This window comes from Mytilus edulis, chromosome 3 (genome assembly GCF_963676685.1).
Source record: "Mytilus edulis chromosome 3, xbMytEdul2.2, whole genome shotgun sequence".
Lineage (NCBI taxonomy): Eukaryota > Metazoa > Mollusca > Bivalvia > Mytilida > Mytilidae > Mytilus > Mytilus edulis.
This window is the reverse complement of record NC_092346.1, coordinates 98958670-98980619: the sequence shown is the minus strand read 5'-3', so window position 1 is coordinate 98980619 and position 21950 is coordinate 98958670. Positions and strand designations below refer to the sequence as shown.

Sequence of the window (21950 nt, the reverse complement as noted above, 5' to 3'; positions counted from 1 at the left end):
ATACAAAACATGGAACAACACTTGTATAACCTCAAATCAAGTTCAGTAATTATCAAATCTTTCTGTTGACACTGCTGATCGCAGGGAGTTTTCTTTGCTCAATTTACTAAATTTTTAAAGAAATTTTAATGCACGCCGTCACTTTGTACACAATAATATTCAGTAAACACAATAATAAATGCGTTTTTTATATAACAATGATTGTCTGATCAGTACGTGTTGATTTTTTGCATGATTTAACAAGGGCATAACACTCAATGTTCTTATACATGTAAATATCAAGGCCTTTCAACATATTTCACATTAATACAATACTTAACAGAATATAGACCAAAAGATAAGCATTTTAATTACTCAATTTTTCAGCATGATCAGTTTAGATAATTTAATATATGTTACTTAATTGTATGAGTGAATTGTCCAACCTTTTTGTATTGTCAAATTTAAATGTTCTGTGTACTGATTTAATTGTCCTAAGGTTTCAAAAGCGTTTTGACAGAAGTCATAGTAAGCGACACATAATTCGATATTGACGAGAACAATATCATAAAATTCGTTTAGAAGGTCAGCAGATTATGCTACATACGTCTACATACAGACCTCAGTTTTAGACCCAGTGTATTCATTTATATAACTGTGCATCAGGCTAAGTACATAGTCCTTAAATGACACACACTTCGAACCTGTAGATTTTCAATTACTTCATCTGAATATCTGTGATAACAAAGAAGTGCCTGTCTGTCATTTTAATCGAGTTAACAATGAAATATGATCAAAGCAAATTTTGCTTAAGTAAATGCAGGTAACTATTCGTAGACATAAAAAGGACAATGAAAAAGCAGGTTTCAGTTTGAGATAGAAAAAAACTTATCTATACTATCATTTATTGTCAATTTTTTATAATTAACTCTTCATAAGTGTGTATTTCTCTGTTCTCAATTTGTATGAAATAACCAAATATGACACTGTAAAGGCTGGAATTGTATACTGAAATTACAAGAATGAAGGTGACCTCTTCGTATCATAATCTAGTGTCTAAGAAATTCTTATATACTGTACAATTGATAAAGGGATGCTTCCATAATATTAAATTTGTATGGGGACGAAGTCCCGAATAACAGCAGAAAACTCAAATAAAAAAACAAAAAAATCGGGAAAATTTCACGAAATTATGATTGTACAAATGAACTCAAAATCGTTTAATTTTTTGGATGTCGTGTTTTGAATTCCCGCATCTGCAATCTACAATGTACTTCCTTTTTCCGGTCTCGTTTGTATAAAACTTTGAGTACAAAATATATTTATCAGTCTAGTATAAAATAGGAAGGAATGCAATACCAATTTCATTTTTAATAATTCCTTGATATGAAAAAAACGTTACCTGATGATAGCGTTTCTTTGTTTACATTGCATATGATATCATAACTTAAATAACGTCACAACTGAAATCCCTAACAACAGAAACAAAATCGGAAACGTTACTGTTTTTTCGTTTCTTTTTTTAAACAAATATTTAAGTTACAAAAAAAATTCATACAGATTTCGTCCCTATTTACAGGTAATGCCTGCCTCATATTACATACAATGTCTTTAAAATGGCTTCACAATGCATGTAATGAACTGAAGCCGAATTACATAACAAGCATTATGAAAACGTAAAACATTATACTGAACTTACTACATAATGAATGCATTAGGGCATTCAAGAAGTTAATTTCTTAGTTGATTAATAATTCAAGTTAACACTCCAGAGAAAATGAGAACCTAATAAAGGACACGGCACAAAACGAAATTACAACAAAAGTCGAAAATCCCAACGATTTAAATTCTGCACGTACTTAAACTGGGCAAGCCAAACCAAACCAAAAACTTGGGATAATCTCAGGTGCCCAAAAAGGTCAGGCGGATCCTGCTATACAAGTGAAACCGGTTATGTAGCTCATAGTTAATGAAATACTCTAGGGAAAAGAGTAAGGATATAAATTTAGGCATATAAAATGATATTTGATCGTATCATAATGAATCCTTTCGACTTGCAAAAATGAGGATGCTTATCTTTGTTCCGTATATACGTTAAACAAAAATAATAATACACAGGATCATACCATTGTTTGAATTTGCAGTGATGAGACTTAAAAATCTTAGCACAGAAAGGACATCCAAGTTCCAATACTATAGTACAAGAATGTAGATAGTTCAATACCATTCTAGTTATGATTGTAGTGGTGGGGTTTTTATGACGGCATGACTTAACAGTTACCATTATGACATGCAATGACTTTATAATTGTTGTATTTGATACTACAGAAACTTGACCTGAAATATAGATAATTTGTATTGTTAATTTCAAGGATATAAACATAAAGAAAAGAAAACTATGATGAACGAAAGTAGCGTTTGAAATTAATAATTGTGATATCATAAAAAATAATTGAATAAGTGTCTTAAGGTCAACATTTCAACGTCTGCCGTAGGTAGTATATTTAAATCAAGAATTATTCATACTCTACCCTTTGATGTCTACACTTTTTTCATAAACATATTAATTTCGTCATATCTTAAAAGGAGACAAACAGCTCATTCTGTTTTATAATACAATATTCAACGTTTGATACGTAATGGTTTAATTAGTGCCATGTTTGATTTGATAATATGTGGTTACAGATATTGTTGCTAGCTGTTTTGTTATAGTACAATGTTATAAGTAATTAAGTCAAGAGTCTGAAATTAAGGGTTTGTCGTTAGTTGTTATTTATCTAATTATTTTTTTTTGTTGTTTTTTTTTTAAAGCAAGCCGTTGGTTCTCTCTTTTGAATGTTTTACACCTTGTCATACCGGATCTTTTATAACTGACTATGTGAAATGGTTTTTTTTTTGTCTATTATGGAAAGGCTGTACAATGACCCATATTTGAATATTCCGTGTCTTTGGTGGCTGACGGTTTGTTAACTCATTGGCTTTTATAACACATCTTTTTATTTATAAACAATATTACCATTTTAAATATTTGTTCGTTATTTCAATGACTTTAAGAATATCAAGTTTTCTAAAGTTTGAATTGATTTGTTTGAAAATTAATTATTCGACAGTGGTTTAAATATTCGTATACGATTTCTCAAGAATAAGTAATGCATTACTGTATGGTTCTGGTTAATCAGTATAAAATGAAACCGGTTTCTTTTGGAGTTGTGTATATTAATCCTTTTGTTTTCTAAATTTGTGTATTGTAAACAATTTGTTTTCATGGTTTTTAGTTTTTGCCATGGTATTGTCAATATGTTTTCTACTTAATTATCCCCTCGTTTCATTCGCCTGTCTTTCAAAAGTTGTTCTTTACAGTTGTAATTTGAAACGTCAGGTGAGTTCCTTACTTAATGGAAGCTTACAGTCATGTCTAATTTTCAATTTTAGTTTCTTGTGTATAATTCGGAGTTTGCTATGACGTCCATTATCACTGAACTAGTGTGCATATTTGTTTAGGGGCCAGCTGAAGGACACCTATGGGTGCGGGAGTTTCTCGCTACATTGAAGACCCATTGGTGGCCTTCTGCTGTTGTCTGCTCTATGGTCGGGTTGTTGTCGCTTTGAAATATTCCCCATTTCCATTTTCAATTTTATTTGATACACATATCAATGTGTACAAATTACTCCAAAAAAGGGACCGGAGAAATTGACCAGCGTTAACCATAGCATGAGTTTTTTTTTCAGTTTGTTAAAATTTAAGTCATAAAAGTTTGTGTTTTTATATGCTCACAACAAGGCAACGATGGCTCTTGGAACATTTTTGATATCATTATTTCATCCATTCTGCAATTATGTTAAAGAAAAGACACTCGCTTTAGAAAATTAAATAGATGTGTTCATTGCATTAACCAACAAGATATTGCATGATTGCATTTTAAATTACTTTGTTTAAATATGATCAAAAAAATAGGATCAGATTCGTTTCGAACAATGCTGATTTATCGCCAAAAAAAAGCTTCATTTATGATTATATGTTTTTAAAAATTCTAAGGTATTGTCGACAGAAATCAATGCTTGTTTAAAGAAAGTAGGCCAGTATTTACAAATACAATTTATAATGATAATCTGTTTTTCCAAATACTGCATTGGATTTAATTCGACGTTTGATATATAAATTGTAATCAGTTCGTCCAATTAAATCATATAATGAATACGTTACAATATACTATTTCATAAATAGAAAGATCAAATCTTTATGCACGATTCTATTTCTCACAAAACATTTTATATTAATAATATAATATAGTTGTTAAGCTTTTCAAATTATGTAACTATATTATGCATGGTTATCGGTGTTTCTGGTTATAAACGTACCAAACCAAATAATGATACCTTGCAAATTTTCAAATTGGATTCTTGTATTTTGGTGTGTTTTTGATAATTTGTTAACAATTTAACTTTTAACAGCGATGAAACAAACTGGATAAAACATTTGCCAATAACATTTTTGTTCTTTGACTGTTTATTTTTGTTTTAAGTAATTGGTATTTTAATATGTTGGCCTCTTTACACAACAGATGATATCACACTGGTTTTAAGCAATTAAAAGTCACTTCCTCAGCTTAAATATATTTTAATCAATTTTTTTTTCATGATTTTAAACATTATGATATCGAAACCCAAACCCGTAGAATGTTCTTTTATTCAATAGTTGATTCAAGTCAGAATCCCATGCGTAAATTAACGTTGATCGATTGGGTTATCGTTACAACAGGCACGAATTATTATTAGTGGCCTACAAAGAGTAGATGTTTTTAAACTCTTACGAGCAAGATATTTTTTGCCGATATCGAATAACAATTGCCAGTAGTTGCCTTCTGTAGCTTTTATGAATATCATTATATCATAACGTTGACAATGCAAATTATAATAGGCCTTATACACCCATACTTGAAGATAAACTTGACATTTTTATTAGACGCATATATCCATTAGCGGCCCGTCAATTAGTCAAGGTTGTTACCTCTTGAAAACTGTGATACCAAATGATGATCATTAATGAAAGTTAGCTCAGACAGCTCAATATTTGTTTTATTTTTTTAATAATTACATGTGTATATAATGCAACGTTTTCTTGTTATAAAATTAATGATCTAACTAGAGTAACCACCTATTGATATGAAATTTTTTTTTTTTTATCGAAAATGTAAAGAACTCAAAGCTATAATAAGCACAGTTTAAAGGTCTATTTCCATTGACTTTAATTATGAACAATTATTCAGTTCTGGTTATTTTACTTTTTATTCTAACTGTCACTGGAAATTTTAATTAACTTTTCTTTGATTCAGTCTGTCTGTTTAATGAAGTGTTATCAATATAGTGTTAGTATTATATTTTTTTTTTGTATTGTGCAAGGCAGATGAAAAATGTCTCTGTAGATATGTCAATATTAAAGAGTTATTAAATCAGTTACATAAAGCTGTGACAAGGGTTACTGCTCTTTTGAAAACTAGATTTTTGTTTAACCAAAGGCAAGTTGGGGAACCGATATGATCACTGAATTTTAATGGATAAATGGTTGATACTTTAAATGAAATCACAGTTTCCATGTGCATTAAAATTGAGAGGTTGTATCCGGAATTATTGCATGAATTAAACATCAAAGGCATGCACAGGATACTTAGCTCAATTTTATTTCAATACTCAATATTTTGCGAATTAAGTCGGTGCAGTTACTCAAGCAAAAATCATTTTATGGTTTGTTTCTATTATTTTGTACTAGTGTTTATCCCTTAACACTTATTCGTTCAATGAGTATTTAACCTTGAAATCGACAATACCTTAAAGTTACCATTAGTTAAATAGTTATTATAGATATATAAATAGAATAAGGTTAAAAATTGGTCATCTATTGTTACTTGATGCACTTGCTATGTTAACTTTTTAACTCTTATAAAAGTTTCGTTGACTTTTGACTTCTTCTGAAATAAGTGTTTGCTTGAATGTTAAATATTTTATTCAATAATATTTAAGTGGAAATACAACTCCCTTGAATACACTTTTCTATTTTGTTAACATCATTTACACAAATGAAATGTGTGTTATTGATGCACAAGACAAAAAAAAAATCAGAGGCGTCAACGTTGACTAATGTATGTACGAATATGAAAACTATCGATTCCAAATAATTACACAATTTCGTAATTGACCTCATACATTCAGACAAATAAAGTATAAAAATGAGGTTCCTAGATAATGACAGTATCTGGATAGGTGATCGTATTTGAGTATTGCTGTCTATGGGACAAGTTATATGTTGCAATAGAAACTAATCTGAAATACAGGTTACAATAGCGTTTGCAGAACAAGTAGAACTGTATTTGTTGCATTATGCGCAATATATTTCGATGTAAATACCTGTTCCGGTGATTACTGTTTTATTGTTACCCCAATCGACCGAAGTAGATATTCGATGCCTTGATTTGTGATTTTCTTAACACATAATTCATAAAAAGTACAACTATATGACCCCGTTTTAAGGTCGACTTCGTATTTCCAAGCCTTTCTTTTCCAATGTAGTGTATCTTGAAGACTACTTTTTGTCGCTTCATGTGATCGTCCGTGGTGTGTTTCTGAAGTATGATTTTGTTCGTTTGGTATTATCAATCTCTATATCTTAAAAGAGGAGTTTTGCACTAATTAAAGATTAATTAAGTATAAAAGATATATTGCGCACAAATTCTTGTTTTAGGTATAAAAATAAAGATATATATCTACATATGATGTACAAACTTTTGATCGAGTGAAGGGTATCAATATTTGATATTTCTATTGTCTCTAATTAGGCTCTTTATACAAGTGACCCAGCTTGCTGCCATCTCAATGATTCGGGTAAAATCGTAGAAATGAATGTTCTGTCTTATTCGTGACTTATTTAGTGAATTTGTCCATAATCAGAAAATGTGGTTAGCTTTCGAAATTATATGCACACATAAACAATTTCTTTGTCAAAACACAGCTAATATTTAAATAAAATTCAATCATATGTAAATATATCGAGTTAAATATGATATTGACAACTCTTTTAGACTCCTTTTTAAACGCGTTGCCCGATATAAATTGTATTTGCAACACACGAACAAACTCAAAAGTATATAATATGAATGATTAAAAGTTACATTATCTAAGGTGTCAAGCATTGATGCTTTGTTAAACATATCATGTGTAAACATTTATGTAAGGGTTAACATTTATTTACTTGTTAAAGGTAGATTAAGGTGAAAATAGTTTATCATACATCATTCAGTTCAATGTTAATTGAAAATGAAATATGGGCTGCTATATTTCAGTTCATGAGTTAATTTCACTTGCAGTATACTGCTATTGCATGTTTATTTTAATGAAAATTGTCTATAAGCTCGAAAATATCATAGTTCAATTATATTTATCATTTACTTAGTATTAATATGATAGCTTTTGTATATGTGTAATGAGCGGAAGTACACAAGCCATTATTTCCCACCCGGGCTGATAACCAATATCAGGGGCATCTTGTGCACAAAACCCATAATAGTCCCTCTCGTGCAATTTACGTTCGGTATTTCCGGTATCGTCCGTTTTCTTTTCCATTGTGACGTCTGTAATTTTTTATTGTGACGTCAAAATTTAAATCTGTTTGTACAGAACCAGCTGTTATTGAAAAACAGATGTTCACATGGCTAAATCCAATGAGTTTTAAAATGATAATAGTTTGGTACTTGCTATCAAATGCCATTAGTCCAGTCAATTTAGTGAACAACCTGCAACTAATTGCAACACAAGGTTTTTCTCTGAAAAAAACAGTCTGTTACTATCTATGAACAACATACTAAGACTATACAAAAATATATGTCTGTCCTGCTTCTATTTAAGTTTTTGGTCAAGATAGTTTTTGATGAAGTTGAAGTCCAATCAACTTGAAACTTAGTAAACATGCTCCTTGTGATATGTTCTTTCTAATTTTATTGCCAATTTTACGGTCCACTGGACATAGAAAATGATAACGCGATGGGGCATCCATGTACTATGGGCACCTTCTTATTTTGTAATTAGATCGTAAAACTAAATATTTCACACAACAAATTGGTTATTATTGATATTGATGACAAGAGGAATACTTATGCATATAAACATAAGATAATAAAGTCTGTCTATAAAGATTCTATGTTAAAAGTTTTAACCATGAATAACCATGAATAATCGAGCTTTTTATTTCCATTTTCACAACTTTTCTGTACACATTATAGTTTACACAAGAATTACATTTTTGTTTAATATTAATAACTATAGGATTTCTTAAGATAAACATCATATAGTATTGTCTATTTACATCCCAATTCGAAAGTTTTAACTACCAATAACCAAGATTTTTTTTCATTTCCAGTTATTGGGTTTTCTGTCTCAAAACATATATTCAACTAAATTACCCAAGTATTAATACTGATAACCAAAAGACTTCACAAAATAAACAAACCATAGTATGTTCTTTTTTCTATAGAAATCAAACTTCAAAAATATTAACCATTAACAACAGAGATTTTCTGCGTTTCCAGTTTTCGACGTTTTTTCACTAAAAATCACTCATTTCACCTCAAAGTTACTTCAATATGAATGATAATAGCTTAAGGACTTCATAATAGTCTATTAAGATAAGGTTTCCTGTCTTCCACAAGCTTTAGGTCTAAAAATGCAACAATCAATAATTTTTTTCTTCTTTTCCAGTTTTCAGCATTTTTTCTCTGAAAAACCACATATTTCACCCAAAATGAACTTTTCCGCAAATTATATCAATGTATAGTTTTAACATGTTGTTAGTACAAGTCTATATTATAATTTGCACTAAAAAAGTTTGTGTTGCAATTAGTTGGAGATTGAGAGATTTTAGAGCTAAATTGACTAGGCTACATTGACAATTATGAATAATGTTTTAGTACAACAAACAAAGAGTAATAATGATAATAAAACTCTTCTAAATTCTTAATGTTTCAAAATGCGTCTATAGGAAATGGTACCATCAATAAATATAGAGGTAGTGATGCTATTGTTGGACAATTTGAGTGAATTTGTTGGATTCATAATTTAACGTTGTTAATATGAGGCAGGCATTACCAAAACATTGGGACGAAGTCTGTATGAATTATTTTTTTGTAACTTAAATATTTGTTTAAAAAAAAGAAACGAAAATACCGTAACGTTTCCGATTTTGTTTCTGTTGATAGGGATTTTAGTTGTGACGTTCTTTAAGTTATGACGTCATATGCAATGTAAAAAAAGAAATGCTATCTAACGTTTTTTCATATCAAGGAATTATTAAAAATGAAATTGGTATTGCGTTCCTTCCTATTTTATACTATAGACTAATAAATATATTTTTTACTCAAAGTGTCATACAAAGAAGACCAGAAAAAGGAAGTACATTGTAGAATTCTGCGCAGATGCGGGAATTCAAAACATGACATCCAAAAAATTTAACGATTTTGAGTTCATCAGTACAATAAAATTTCGGGAAAATTTTCCCGATTTTTTTTTTTTTTTTTTTTTTTTATTGATTTTTCTACTGTTACTGGGGACCTCTTTCCATATAAAAGTTTTGATTGTTTTAGTTATTTTATTTGTGTATTTGCCATACATGAAAGAATTGTCGGTAGTATATGGCAAAGAGATTAATACATGGCCTTTTCCATATCGGCGCGGGAATCATCCCTCGACCCGTATCAAAAATTCTACTACGTCTCGGGCTGATATAGGGGTCTTGTGATGATAACCGGGCCGATATGGAAAAGGCCATGTATTAATCTTTATATAATACTGTCATGGGTAAAATTTACCATTCGACGTTAACTTAGACACAATCAATCAATCAACATATCTATTAAGTCTTTTAAACAAATGAGAGGTTTGCATAGCTTTAAAACGAGGTTTAATCCACCATTGTCTACATAAGAACAAGCTTGTATTAAGTCAGGAGTATGAAAGTTGCTGTCCATTCGTTTGATGTGTTTGAGCTTTTAATTTTCTCCTTTCATTAAGGACTTTCCTTTTTGAATTTTCTGCGGAGTTAAGTATTTTTGTGAATTTAACAGATCAATTTAACAAACGAGTGGAATGTACGCATATATTGCGCTAATGAAGTTTACTGCAAATAACGCTTATACCAGAAAATGCATTGAAAATGTTATGTCGCGTAACAGGTCAATGAAAAATTGTCATAAAGGAAGGTAATGTGTGCAAGGGAAACAATAGATAGCTACATATTTAAAGGATAGTTTTTGTGGAAAATATTAAAATAAGATATATTGGAAACACTGAAGACTAGTTTTCAAATATTGCTTAAATGTAATGAAGCTTGAATCTCTATGCTTTATTTAACTATATATCAAAAATTATATGTCAAAACAAATAATAAAAGTTTTGCTCCCATAAAAAATTGACCTTACCGCGGCCATGATTTCAAGTCAATATCTCTTTAATCATTGTGAAGTAGATAAGGATAGAAAAATATAGCAAACATATATTGTCAAGCGTATTTAAGAGATTGTCATTTTTAATTGATATACTTATACATTGAAGGATATTCTTTTATTTTATATCATATATAGTGTAAAGTTACTCACATTGCTGTCGAAATTACAGACAGTGAGTTGTGTTAATTTTTTTGTCAGTCAGTGGTGTAATTAGATTTGTTAGTTTGTTACATAATAGATAAATAGATCGCTAAAATAGAAACTGGATTTTTTAGATCACTTTTTCCTCAAGACAAAACTATTGCTTATACAATAATCATACGATGTTTTAATTGCGTAAAAGATTTATCTAAATTATTTTGTTAGTCATATAGGATACGAGTTAGTTCAATAATGAAAGTCATGCAATAAACTATTAAAAAGTCTCACCATATTGGCATTGCTCTTTTCTTTGAAAAATTGTTGTCCCATTAAGAATCAACATTCTTAGACAAAACGCGCGTCTGGCGTATATAATTGTAATCCTGGTACTTTTGATAACTATTTACACCACTGAGTCGATGCCACTGCTGGTGGACGTTTCGTCCCCGAGGGTATCACCAGCACTTCGGTGTTGACATGAATATCAATTATATGGTCATTTTTATAAATTTTCTATTTACAAAACTTTGAATTTTTCGAAAAACTATGGATTTTCTTACCCCAGGAGTAGATTACCTTAGCCATATTTGGCACAACTTTTAGGAATTTTTGATCCTCAATGCTCTTCAACTTTGTATTTATTTGGCTTTTCAACTATTTTGATCTGAGCGTCACTGATGAGTCTTATGTAGACGAAACGCGCGTCTGACGTATAAAATTGTAATCCTGGTACTTTTGATAACTATTAATACAATGCAAGCACCCAGAAGTCCTAGTAAAAGTTTAAAAACTAGTCTCTCATCTCAAAACAAACAACAAATTTAGAAACATTTGGTACAGATTATTGTTCTCACTATTAAATCTGATCAAATATCATATTTGCCCTGATAGACAAGACTTATACCTATAGGTTTGTCATCCTAATAGCATGCATATCGTAATTGAGTGTGAAGATATTGTATTTTGAGTGCTTTAATAGTACACAGTGTGTACAAAATTTACAAATTATCTTATCTTTATTAAACCTAAATAAATATATCGTGTGATAATAATTGTACAAAATCATCATTTAAGATGTTTAGGAAAAAAGTTAAAAAAAAAATAAAAAATATTTAATTGAAGTGCATTAATGTGGAATGCATCATCAATTATTTTGATTTAATTTAAAGCCTGATCAAAGAGAAAAACACCATGATTTTAGTCAGAATAGAGCATAACCGATCTTATAAATACATGGGGATATAATTTGTGGAGGAATGCACATTTGTTCAATATTTTTTGGATTATTATGTTTATATTGTCACGTTTTCATTTAATATGTTGTTACACATCATTAATGTAGCTGCTCAGCTATATAAAGTGTTCATCCAGTGGTGAACATGGTATTAACATTTAGATTATCAATAAGAAATTTTATTCAAATCTTCATGAATATCAACTTTCTTGATTTACAATAAACTGAAATGACCATTGTTTACCTTTACATTTGCTGTAAAAAGACTTATAACATCGTTAAGAAATAAAAGTGTAGTTCACAATATTTTTATGTTCAGCAAAGAAAATGATCACCATCGATGCTAGTATTAAAATTGTGAACGCAACACAACTGATTTAAAAGATAGAATAACTTAGTCAAGTTAAGTATGAAGTTGATGATCATTGAGAACTATATGTGTAAAAATCGGGCATTTGTTTCTCTGTATTAAGCCGTTTATGATACCTGGGTCTTTTATAGCTTACCTTACAGCTCTGATAATTAAAAAGATTATTGACGGCATTATACGGAAGCGTATTCGCGCCACACATTTTTTTAAAATTTTTTCCCTATCTTTGCGTTGTAACGCAAACTTTTGCGATATAACGAAAACCTTTGCGTTAAAATGCAAACATTTTGCGTTATAACGCAAACATTTGAGTTATATGACGCACACCTTTGCGAAAATAACGCAAACCTTTGTGTTATAACGCAAATATCTTGATTTCAATTTTTCATTTAGTTTTGTATATATGTCCGTCGGTCATTCATTTCGGTTAACTAGTAGATAAAAAAAGAAACATACATACAAGGCCAAATCATTATAATAAATATGCATAGGAATAATGGAATACTTAAAGTGCAATTATACATAAATTAAGACTTATTTGTGCATCAGAACAGTATATACTTTAACAAGAAAATAGATATGGTATAGGCATATTTATATTGAAAGATCAAAACAATGTCATACAATTGTGAAACTTTCAAGTCAAATCGACAACATGATCTTTCTGCTTTAAAATGAATTATTAATAAGGAAACTTTTTTATTTTAATTTTGATGCAAGAAATCGTTTTGTTTTTCTTTTACAAATCTCAGAATATGATAAAAATTCTATGATAGAAAGTCATTGAGTTTTCATTTCAATATAGTGAAGTATTTTTTAGATGCTTGGGTATCAATTTGAATGGAGAAAACATAATTTTATTAATAAAACATCTGCATTCTATACATTTATAACCAAAGAGTAGCTTGTTTGAATCTAACCAACTTTACACAGTTCTTTAACGGGAGCTTACTTTTCGGTTATAGCTATATTAGTAGGGTTGATTTTTTTCTTCGGTATAACAACAATTTACTCAATTTTCTTTGAAATATATATACTAGTAATAACATTGATACCGTTTTGGGGGTCTTTATAGTTTGCTGTTCGGTGTGAGCCAATGCTTCGTGTTGAATGCCGTACTTTGGCCTATGATGGTTTACTTTTACTAAAAGTGACTTAGATGGAGAGTTTTCTTATTGGCACTCATACCACATCTTCTTATATTATTCTGCTCATTATAAGTCAATGATATGTTCTAACTATTCAAGTATTTTACTTTGCAATGACTGCAAAGGTGATAAATTTTAATATATACAGCCTCCTCCATTAATAACTGCTGTCTCCTTTGAATCTTAACTAAGAAATAAGATAAAACAAATGTTTGCGTTATTTCGGAAAGGTTTGCGTTATATCCCAAAGGTTTGCGTTATAACGCAAAGGTTTACGTTATATCGCAAAGGTTTGCGTTGTAACGCAAAGATAGGAAGAAAAGTAGAAAAAAAATATGTGGCGCCAATACGCTTCCGCAGCATTCTATGGTTTCTTAATTCAACATTCTCGGGCATTTATGGATAGGTATCATACATCATCTGAATAAAACCGTCTGCAATTCAATTAAACCCTACTTCAACAGGAACATATACCCCATTGGTTTATAAATTCTGGCTGTGCTATATTCCAATTGATGTTCAGGTTTTACAATTTCAGTACAAACACTTTTTTCTCATTCAACATACAAATATTATATTAAACTTTACTCAATTTTATCATTGATACGAAGACTAGGTTTGGAAGTTTGACAGTATCATGTTTACGGTGATGTGGTTTACCGAGCCCGAAAACTTAAATGCGATCCGGTAAAACTGATAGATCCTCTAATTAAATTTATTCTAAAATTTCATATAACATAATATCAAATCTTTGAATATTGTATTTATATGTACAAAAACGATTTCGTTATAAGTTAACTAAACACAAACTAACTACTATTGTTATACACATACGTACACTCATAGTCCTAGACCGTGTTCACATTGACCTAAACTGGGTGTTGTGTAAGTGTAACTCACACGTAAACTAAACAAAATTACGTTCCCATTGATAAAATTCATGTAAAAACATGTTTTGTATGCATGCAGTCGATACTCGATGTAGGCCTTGTATAGATTTAGTGTACACAAAACTATTTATTTAAAACATTAGTTTCACCGTGTATATTTAAGGAGGAAACAATTTTTAAATAAAATTGATATTTATAACAATTATCAATAAAGTTCTTAACAGAAATATTTGTCTAAACTTGATATATTTACTTGGTTTTTTTTTTTTTTTAACTTAACGTAGCTTTATTAAGCCCTTATCAAGACTCAAAGCAGCATCATTGCCGAACACATAATTTGAAAATTAAGGTCTTTCCAAATCGAATTGACTTTCACAGAAATGTTTGTCACTCGTCTTTACTCAAACAACGATTCAATATAAATGCATTACTTAAAAAGTGTGAGGTAAATATATTGTTTGTCTAGTACATGTATCTCGGATCCGTTAAATTACCCTTAAAACTAAAAAAAACACATAACCCCCTCCCTTTTGCCAAATAATCCTTGGAGAAAAAATACCATTTGAAACAAACAGAAAAGATGGGAATATAGTGATCCCTCATATATCATTCCTTCTCCTTTAATCTCTGTACGGATGTAATGCATTGGCTTTATGAGAATAAAAAAATATATTCTTCGCCTGTAAGCACGCCAGTACAGCCTACGTTTTCTAATGCTTAATCGAGACATCTTTATTATTTTTAAACTACTGCAAATCATCATTATGGCTTTTCAACATTTAACACTATAATGTACGGAAGCGTAGTAGGGACATAGAAAAAAATAAAATTGGCAGTGAACTTTTTTTTCAAAGTCGAAATTTTGAAATTTCAAATCTTAAAATTTCGACTTGAACTCGAAATTTTAACTTTTCTTATCTCGAAATTTTGACTTTCTAAATTCTTGAAATTTCGATTTTTAAAAAAGTCGAAATTTTGACTGTTTTAGAATTCGAAATTTTGACTTTATAAAAAGGTAAGGTATGGGGAAACTCTTGATTTAGAATATTTTTGTATCATCTGTAGGACCTTTTTTTTTATTTATCCAATTGGGGATCGGAATATTTCCATCGATTCACCCCCCCCCCCTTTTCCCCCCGATTTGAAGTCAAATGGTCGTTCCCTTACTGCTAGAAAAGTTGTCTGAAAACTTTGCATTGAATTCTACGTAATAAACATTTAAATGACATAGAGTTGACAAGTGTGAACAAATCTTATGCCAAGGTAATTAAACAAGGTGTATAGATGTGAACAAATTTAATGTGAAACCAGTATACAGTACATTAAACTAATTGTTAACATGTTTACTGTACGCGGCGTTTGGTGTGAACACGGCCCCTAGTATCTTTTAATACCTTTACTTTGTCATTTTTGTGAACTGATTGTATATTTTTGGGGCTTTGTTTCGATCTGATGGGTTACGTCCTTTTTAAATAATTTTATTTCTTGTGTACCATCGCTGGTTAATAATAATCTTGTTGCAATACAATATTAATTAAAATAATTGAAATTTGTTCATTACTACATTTGTAGAAAACACCAGATTATACTTATTTCTTTATATCTTATATGTTGACACTTTATAAACTATTTCATATCAGTTTGAAATCAGTTTGAATTATAAAGCAACTCAAATTCAAAATATTTCGCTTCAATGAGTTCGATCTACTGTTTTTTTTTTCTGTAATTATCTACGGGATATCCTGTTGATAGTACTGTTGAGAAAATGCTTTTGAAAAGATTATTCAAAATAAAAACGTATTATCATGTTAAAGGTAAACTGTCATCATATTTAATATGAATATAGTATCTATCTCACGCTGTTTATATAAGAAGATTGATATCTTAACACTTTCCCATAGATGAAGTGCAAACGATATTACTTTGTAAATACTACAATAAAAGAAATTCTTAAGTATACAAATAAGGATTGTATGTTACTGTGTGTCAATTTACAGAACTGTGAATGCAGAAATAGCTACTGAGTGCAAATTATTTTTATATTGTTGTAAAAACACCTCACTCGTAACTGAAGACGTTTTATTTGCACTTTAGTGGTCCTGTTGTTACTTTGTTTTTATCATATAGTTGAGTTATTTCCCGCGGTCTTAGTTTGTAACCCGGATTTTTTTTCTCTTAATCGAAACTGACTTTTGAACACCAGTAATCTGCTGTTACATTTATTTTCTTGAATGCAAGTTAACCTTTAAAGCAATTTTAATAGTGCTAATACAATAATTGCTACATTTATTGTTATCTAGTTAAACAAGAGTTTCTCGGGTTATCATCAATATTTAATATATGTATATACATGTAGTTTTGAAACATATAGGAGGGTAAGAAAGAGGACGAATATCAAGACATAATAGTATTACTTTCTTCTTTATTGCAGGCGAAACCCTTGCTAGATGATAGTCACATCAATGAATACATCAGTTCTAAAAGACTTCGTGAAGGTAACAAAATTCTTTTTAGTGTGAAAAAAAAGATTGATGGGAAATTAACATCAATTTAGATAATTTCAAAAGTTTTACTATACATTTTTGAAAATGAGCTTTGAAGGAATTCCTTACATTGCGAAATATGGTGAGTATTGCTTCTTCCATTTTAATAAAAGTTTAATAGGTAATATTGATTCTATATATTTTGTAAACGTTTAAACTAGGGCTTACCAGATGATGATTTAGGCATAAATTGTACACACGGTATCGGTATAGAATATTCAATGGAATATGTCTACGCCGTTTTGTTGTAACAATAAAGAGAGCTCTTCATGTGACGGCGATATCAACCCCTGTGGGAAGCAAATTCAGGGAAATTCGTCCACCCAAACAAAAATGGCATGTCATTTCTAATTGTTGCATCATACATGTACAACACTAATAGATTAAAATTTAATAACGATCATTTCATCAAAATTGTTTCTTATCTACTTTACTCCAATTTGTTCGGGCACGTCTATTTATTTATGTTTTCACATTTCTAACGAAAAGTTATATATTACTTTTAAATTATCTACATTTGTGTTTGTTCAATATTGATCGATGGTGTTCTATCAACAACATACATGTATGTAGTGGGATTTTATCATGCACATCGGCTGACACTAAGTATAATGTCAGGCTTTTTTTTATCCTTCAATGAAATTATTAGTATCTTATTCAAAAGAAACAGAAAAAGGGAGGAAAGAAAAACAATATGCGTGCTTTTTCTTGAAATCACACATGCTTCTTAACAACCCATCACACACATACAATTGTTTATATTATTTTAGATGGATTTAATGAATTTCAATTGACTTCAGTCCAAGGGATAACAAGTTCCCATCAGCAGAGGTAAAATAATTTAACTTTTCAAATATTGCGATTTACGTTCAGATTATTTGCATTTACAAAAGAATGTCAAGGTCAATAATTTCTAACAAAGAAATGTATGTGTCATTTGTCAAAGCTATCAACGACAGAAAAATATCTATATCATATCTCAAAATCATGCACAAATGTACACGAGACAAGGTTTTTTACCATATATCAAAGCCAACGACAGGCTAATGTCTGTTTCATAACGCAATGTTAACAACAAAAGGCAAATGGAAGTTACATATGGGAAGGTCAAGACAAGTGTCTATACCTTATGTTATTTTTTTTAACCACAATGGAACTCGACAAAGGTCTATACCATAGGTCAAGGTCAACAACAAAATACAAAAGTCTATAATATAGTCCATTTCAATTACAAGAGACAAGTTAAACAAATAACAGACAAGCGTCTTTGTCATATGTCAAAGAAAACAACAAACGATTTAGACTGTTAAAAGATGAACAACAGACAATCGTCTATACTATGTATTTCAATGTCTAAAGCAACAACAATAGTACAAGTGTATGTTTACATGTCAAGCTTTGCTTCGACAAAGATAAAACAAAAGGGAAAGAATAGATACATGTATTGTGTATTGAACCCAGATTTAAAAAGATGCACTTTTAATGAGGTTCTTTATCTACAAGTCAACCAAAAGATAAAATAAAAACATAATCAACAACATACAACTTGCGTGACTTAGAACAAAACACACTGATAAATGTCAGAATTAACTATATAGCAGTTTCATTTTCATCCGGTTCGTTGGGTAAAAAGTAAAATCACAAAAATACTGAACTCAAAATCAAAAGCTCAAACACATCGAACGAATGGATAACAAATGTCATATTCCTGACATGGTACATGCATTTTCTTCTGTAGAAAATGGTGGATTGAACCTGGTTTTATAGCTAGCTTAACCTCTCACTTGTATAACAGTCACATCAAATTCCATTATATTGTCAACGATGCGTGAACAAAACAAACAGACACAATAGGCAAAGAGGTAGAATAATCTACCTTTTCAAATATTATGAATTACGTTCAGATTAATTGCATTTACAAAAGAATGTCAAGATCAATAATTTCCAACAAACAAATGTATGTGTCATTTGTCAAAGCTATCAACGACAGAAAAACATCTATATCATATCTCAAAATGTACACGAGACAAGAGTCTAAACAATTGTTACATAGAACTTGCGACACGAAATCAGTATAAATATTCAAACAAATCAATTTACCGTTACAATATCTGAATTGTAATCGACAAGAATACAAGTCCAATTAAAACAGTACCAATGCAATAGAATAAAACAATACCTACAGTCTTGGGTACTAAATTATAATCCTGGTACCTTTGAAACTATTTACAGTTCAAAAAACGAATTATACATAATTCACTGAGATTTAAAAAAAAAATCAATTTAAACCATTTGCAATGTTATCATAGGTCAAGACAGAAGCATAAACTATTACAATATTCTAATTGCAGCCTAGATGCTTCCTCAATCCATCGGCGAAGACGGTCAGTAGAATCCACAGAATCATATGATATCGAAATATCTGCCTTTGGTGAATCTTACAAAATGACTCTTCAACATACCAAATCGGTACTCCACCCTTCAGCTAAAGTTTCCAGTATGATTGACGAGGAAGAAACGGAATGGAAGGGAGACCATCCGGATTGTTTTCTGATAGGAAATGTCCATTCCCATGATGGAACTGTCTCGGCATCATTTTGCGAAGAATTGGTATAAAATTGTTTGTTTTATTTTAAAATTGGCACATTTTAACAAAGAAGGGAATATGCTGATAAAGGCAACAGTAGTATACCGTTGTTCTAAATTCATAAACCGATAAACTATAACCGAGGGAAACACATTAACTATAAGAAGAAAACAACGGAAACACTGAAGTGCAACAGAAAACAAATGGCATCGCAACACATACAGAAACGAACTATAAGATAGCAATTTATACAGAAACAAACTATAAGATAGCAATTTCAATTTTCCTGACTTGGTACAGGACATTTTTAGAATAAATGATGGATTGAAACTTACTTTGTGGTTATCCAAACCTCGCGCTTTAATGGCACTATTAAATATAACTCTAAAATGACAACATTACATGACGGGACTACAGTACAAATAAATGCAAGAACACTCAGAACAAAGAAATACACAAATAAACAATACAACAGTACATTTCGACACGCTAATAGTTATCAAAGGTACCAGGCTCATAATCTAATACGTCAGACACGCATTTTGTCTACATAAGACTCATTAGTGACGCTCAACTTCCAATAATAAGAAAGCCAAACAAAAAAGTTACAAGTAAAAACTACCATCTACTACTTTAAACACGAATACACGAAACTACGACCGTCTTAATCTGTTAGTGATTAGTAAGTATGAGTTGTTCGATTTAGAATTCACATAGTAATATCATACGGTTCACCATTTCCAAACACGATGCACACAATATGACTAGTTCTCAATGATAAAACTGAATTGTAGCCTCCACTGGTATCAGAGAGGAATCTGCCAACGAATAACAGCTACTTAAGTATGGGCAGGATTTTATATTAATCTGCAACTAACGTTAAACCGTTAGTGTCATCATCATTGGTAATACCAACACTATATTAGCCCTAATCTTAATCATATTATGAACTCAAGTAAATATAAAATTTATCAATTTAGCAAGGAATGATGTCAACTAGCGACCATGAACTTCATTTTGAAGTTCTACCACATCATATTCGAAGACGGAGTGCATTAGGGGATGGACAGCATACAACACTGATAGCAAGAAAACGAAGAGAAGATTTACTGTTCTCAGATCTTAGCCAAACGAAAGGTAAGCATAGATTTTTCTGGTAAGAACGTTCATTTCAAAATTGTGCTTTCTGTTATTATTAAAAAAATTATTTAAAAAAACACAAGAGCAATATGGCAAACTTTTTCGAGAAATATATTTTGTAATCATATAATCTAAATTTATCAATAATATATGTTGTTTTTATAGGCAGCAAGTAGAAATGACCTCCGTACATACGTAACTTTACGTAAAAATTATTTAATTTCAAACAAATAGGTGTAATATTTTTCTAGTACGAACTTACATCAAAAATGTTGTGCACACTCAATAATCCTTGTAGCGCTTTATTTAAATGTTGTATTGTACTACAAAACAAAATATTATAGTCATTCCTTATAATCTATTCCCAAATTCATTTTGAAGTAATTAATTGTAAAAAACGTGAATGACGTCACGGTCATATGACAAAATTATTTCTATTAACTGATAGATAAAATTATTATACCTCAGTATGTTTTTTCTATAAAAATAAAATAATGAAATAGTTGTGCTATTTCATTCCACAGACTATTTGCCAGTTGATAGTTTCAAAGACTATTACCCCGGTTAATAGTTTCATAATCATCTTTCCCGTACTTTTTCATGCTTATTTTTCATTGGACAATAATGATGTCATTGACTATTTTGCTTGGCAACGTCAAACTCTAATATTGTAAATGGTATAATTTTTTTGTGTCGATTGTTATTTCACTTACAAGAAGCAATTATAAAAGAGAGAAAACCTTCACGTGCATTTTTTAAAGATCTAAAATATAGTACCTTGTTCATAATATGGGTTCGGTCGTCGTACTCTAAAAGTGAATTTGAGTTTGGTGTACTTTAGCTTAGATTTACCATTTGCACTAGTATTTCTAGTCTTGATTGCAATTAATGAAATATTTACAAATACAAGAAGAACTATAAAAAAAGTTCATCCTGTGCATGTCAAGTTATGTGACATTGTTTTCTTTTCTTTCAGATGATATATGTACACTGTTAGAAAATTAGTTAATTTGGTATATAAAAACACTTGATTGTTGTTCTGTATAATAAAACACCTAATGACTGGTTGTGCGGTTAATAGCAAGTTTGTTGTCCCTTCGCATACCAACCATTGCTCTCGGCTTTGCCTCGAGCAATAGTTTGTATCTCAGGGACAACAAACTTGCTATTACCCTCACACCCAGTCAATATGTGTATACTATTCAATCAAATCGAGGTATAGCCAAATTTAATTTATCTAAGAATATCCAATATCATATGATTGTAATAGAAAGTAACCAACTGAAGGATTTATTATGAAGTTTACATCTTAGTAAGATAAATCAAATTGATTTCTAAAAATAAAACGTTTCATCTTTATAACATGCAATTAACTAGCTCTGTATCAATAATGGGGTATTTAAATGAAATATGTGTGTTTCGAACTCCATA

The 21950-nt window shown here is 30.3% G+C and overlaps 1 protein-coding gene across 1 annotated transcript in view; it reads left to right on the top strand.

Moving 5' to 3' along the window:
* The window catches only part of LOC139517929 (A disintegrin and metalloproteinase with thrombospondin motifs 16-like), a 52385-nt gene that overhangs the window by 3969 nt on the left and 26466 nt on the right, over nucleotides 1-21950 (top strand). The window contains exons 2-5 of the mRNA XM_071309484.1: nucleotides 16681-16744; nucleotides 17563-17623; nucleotides 19144-19402; nucleotides 20360-20516. Coding sequence (XP_071165585.1) covers nucleotides 16681-16744; nucleotides 17563-17623; nucleotides 19144-19402; nucleotides 20360-20516 — 541 coding nt within the window. The remainder of the gene's footprint in view (nucleotides 1-16680; nucleotides 16745-17562; nucleotides 17624-19143; nucleotides 19403-20359; nucleotides 20517-21950) is intronic.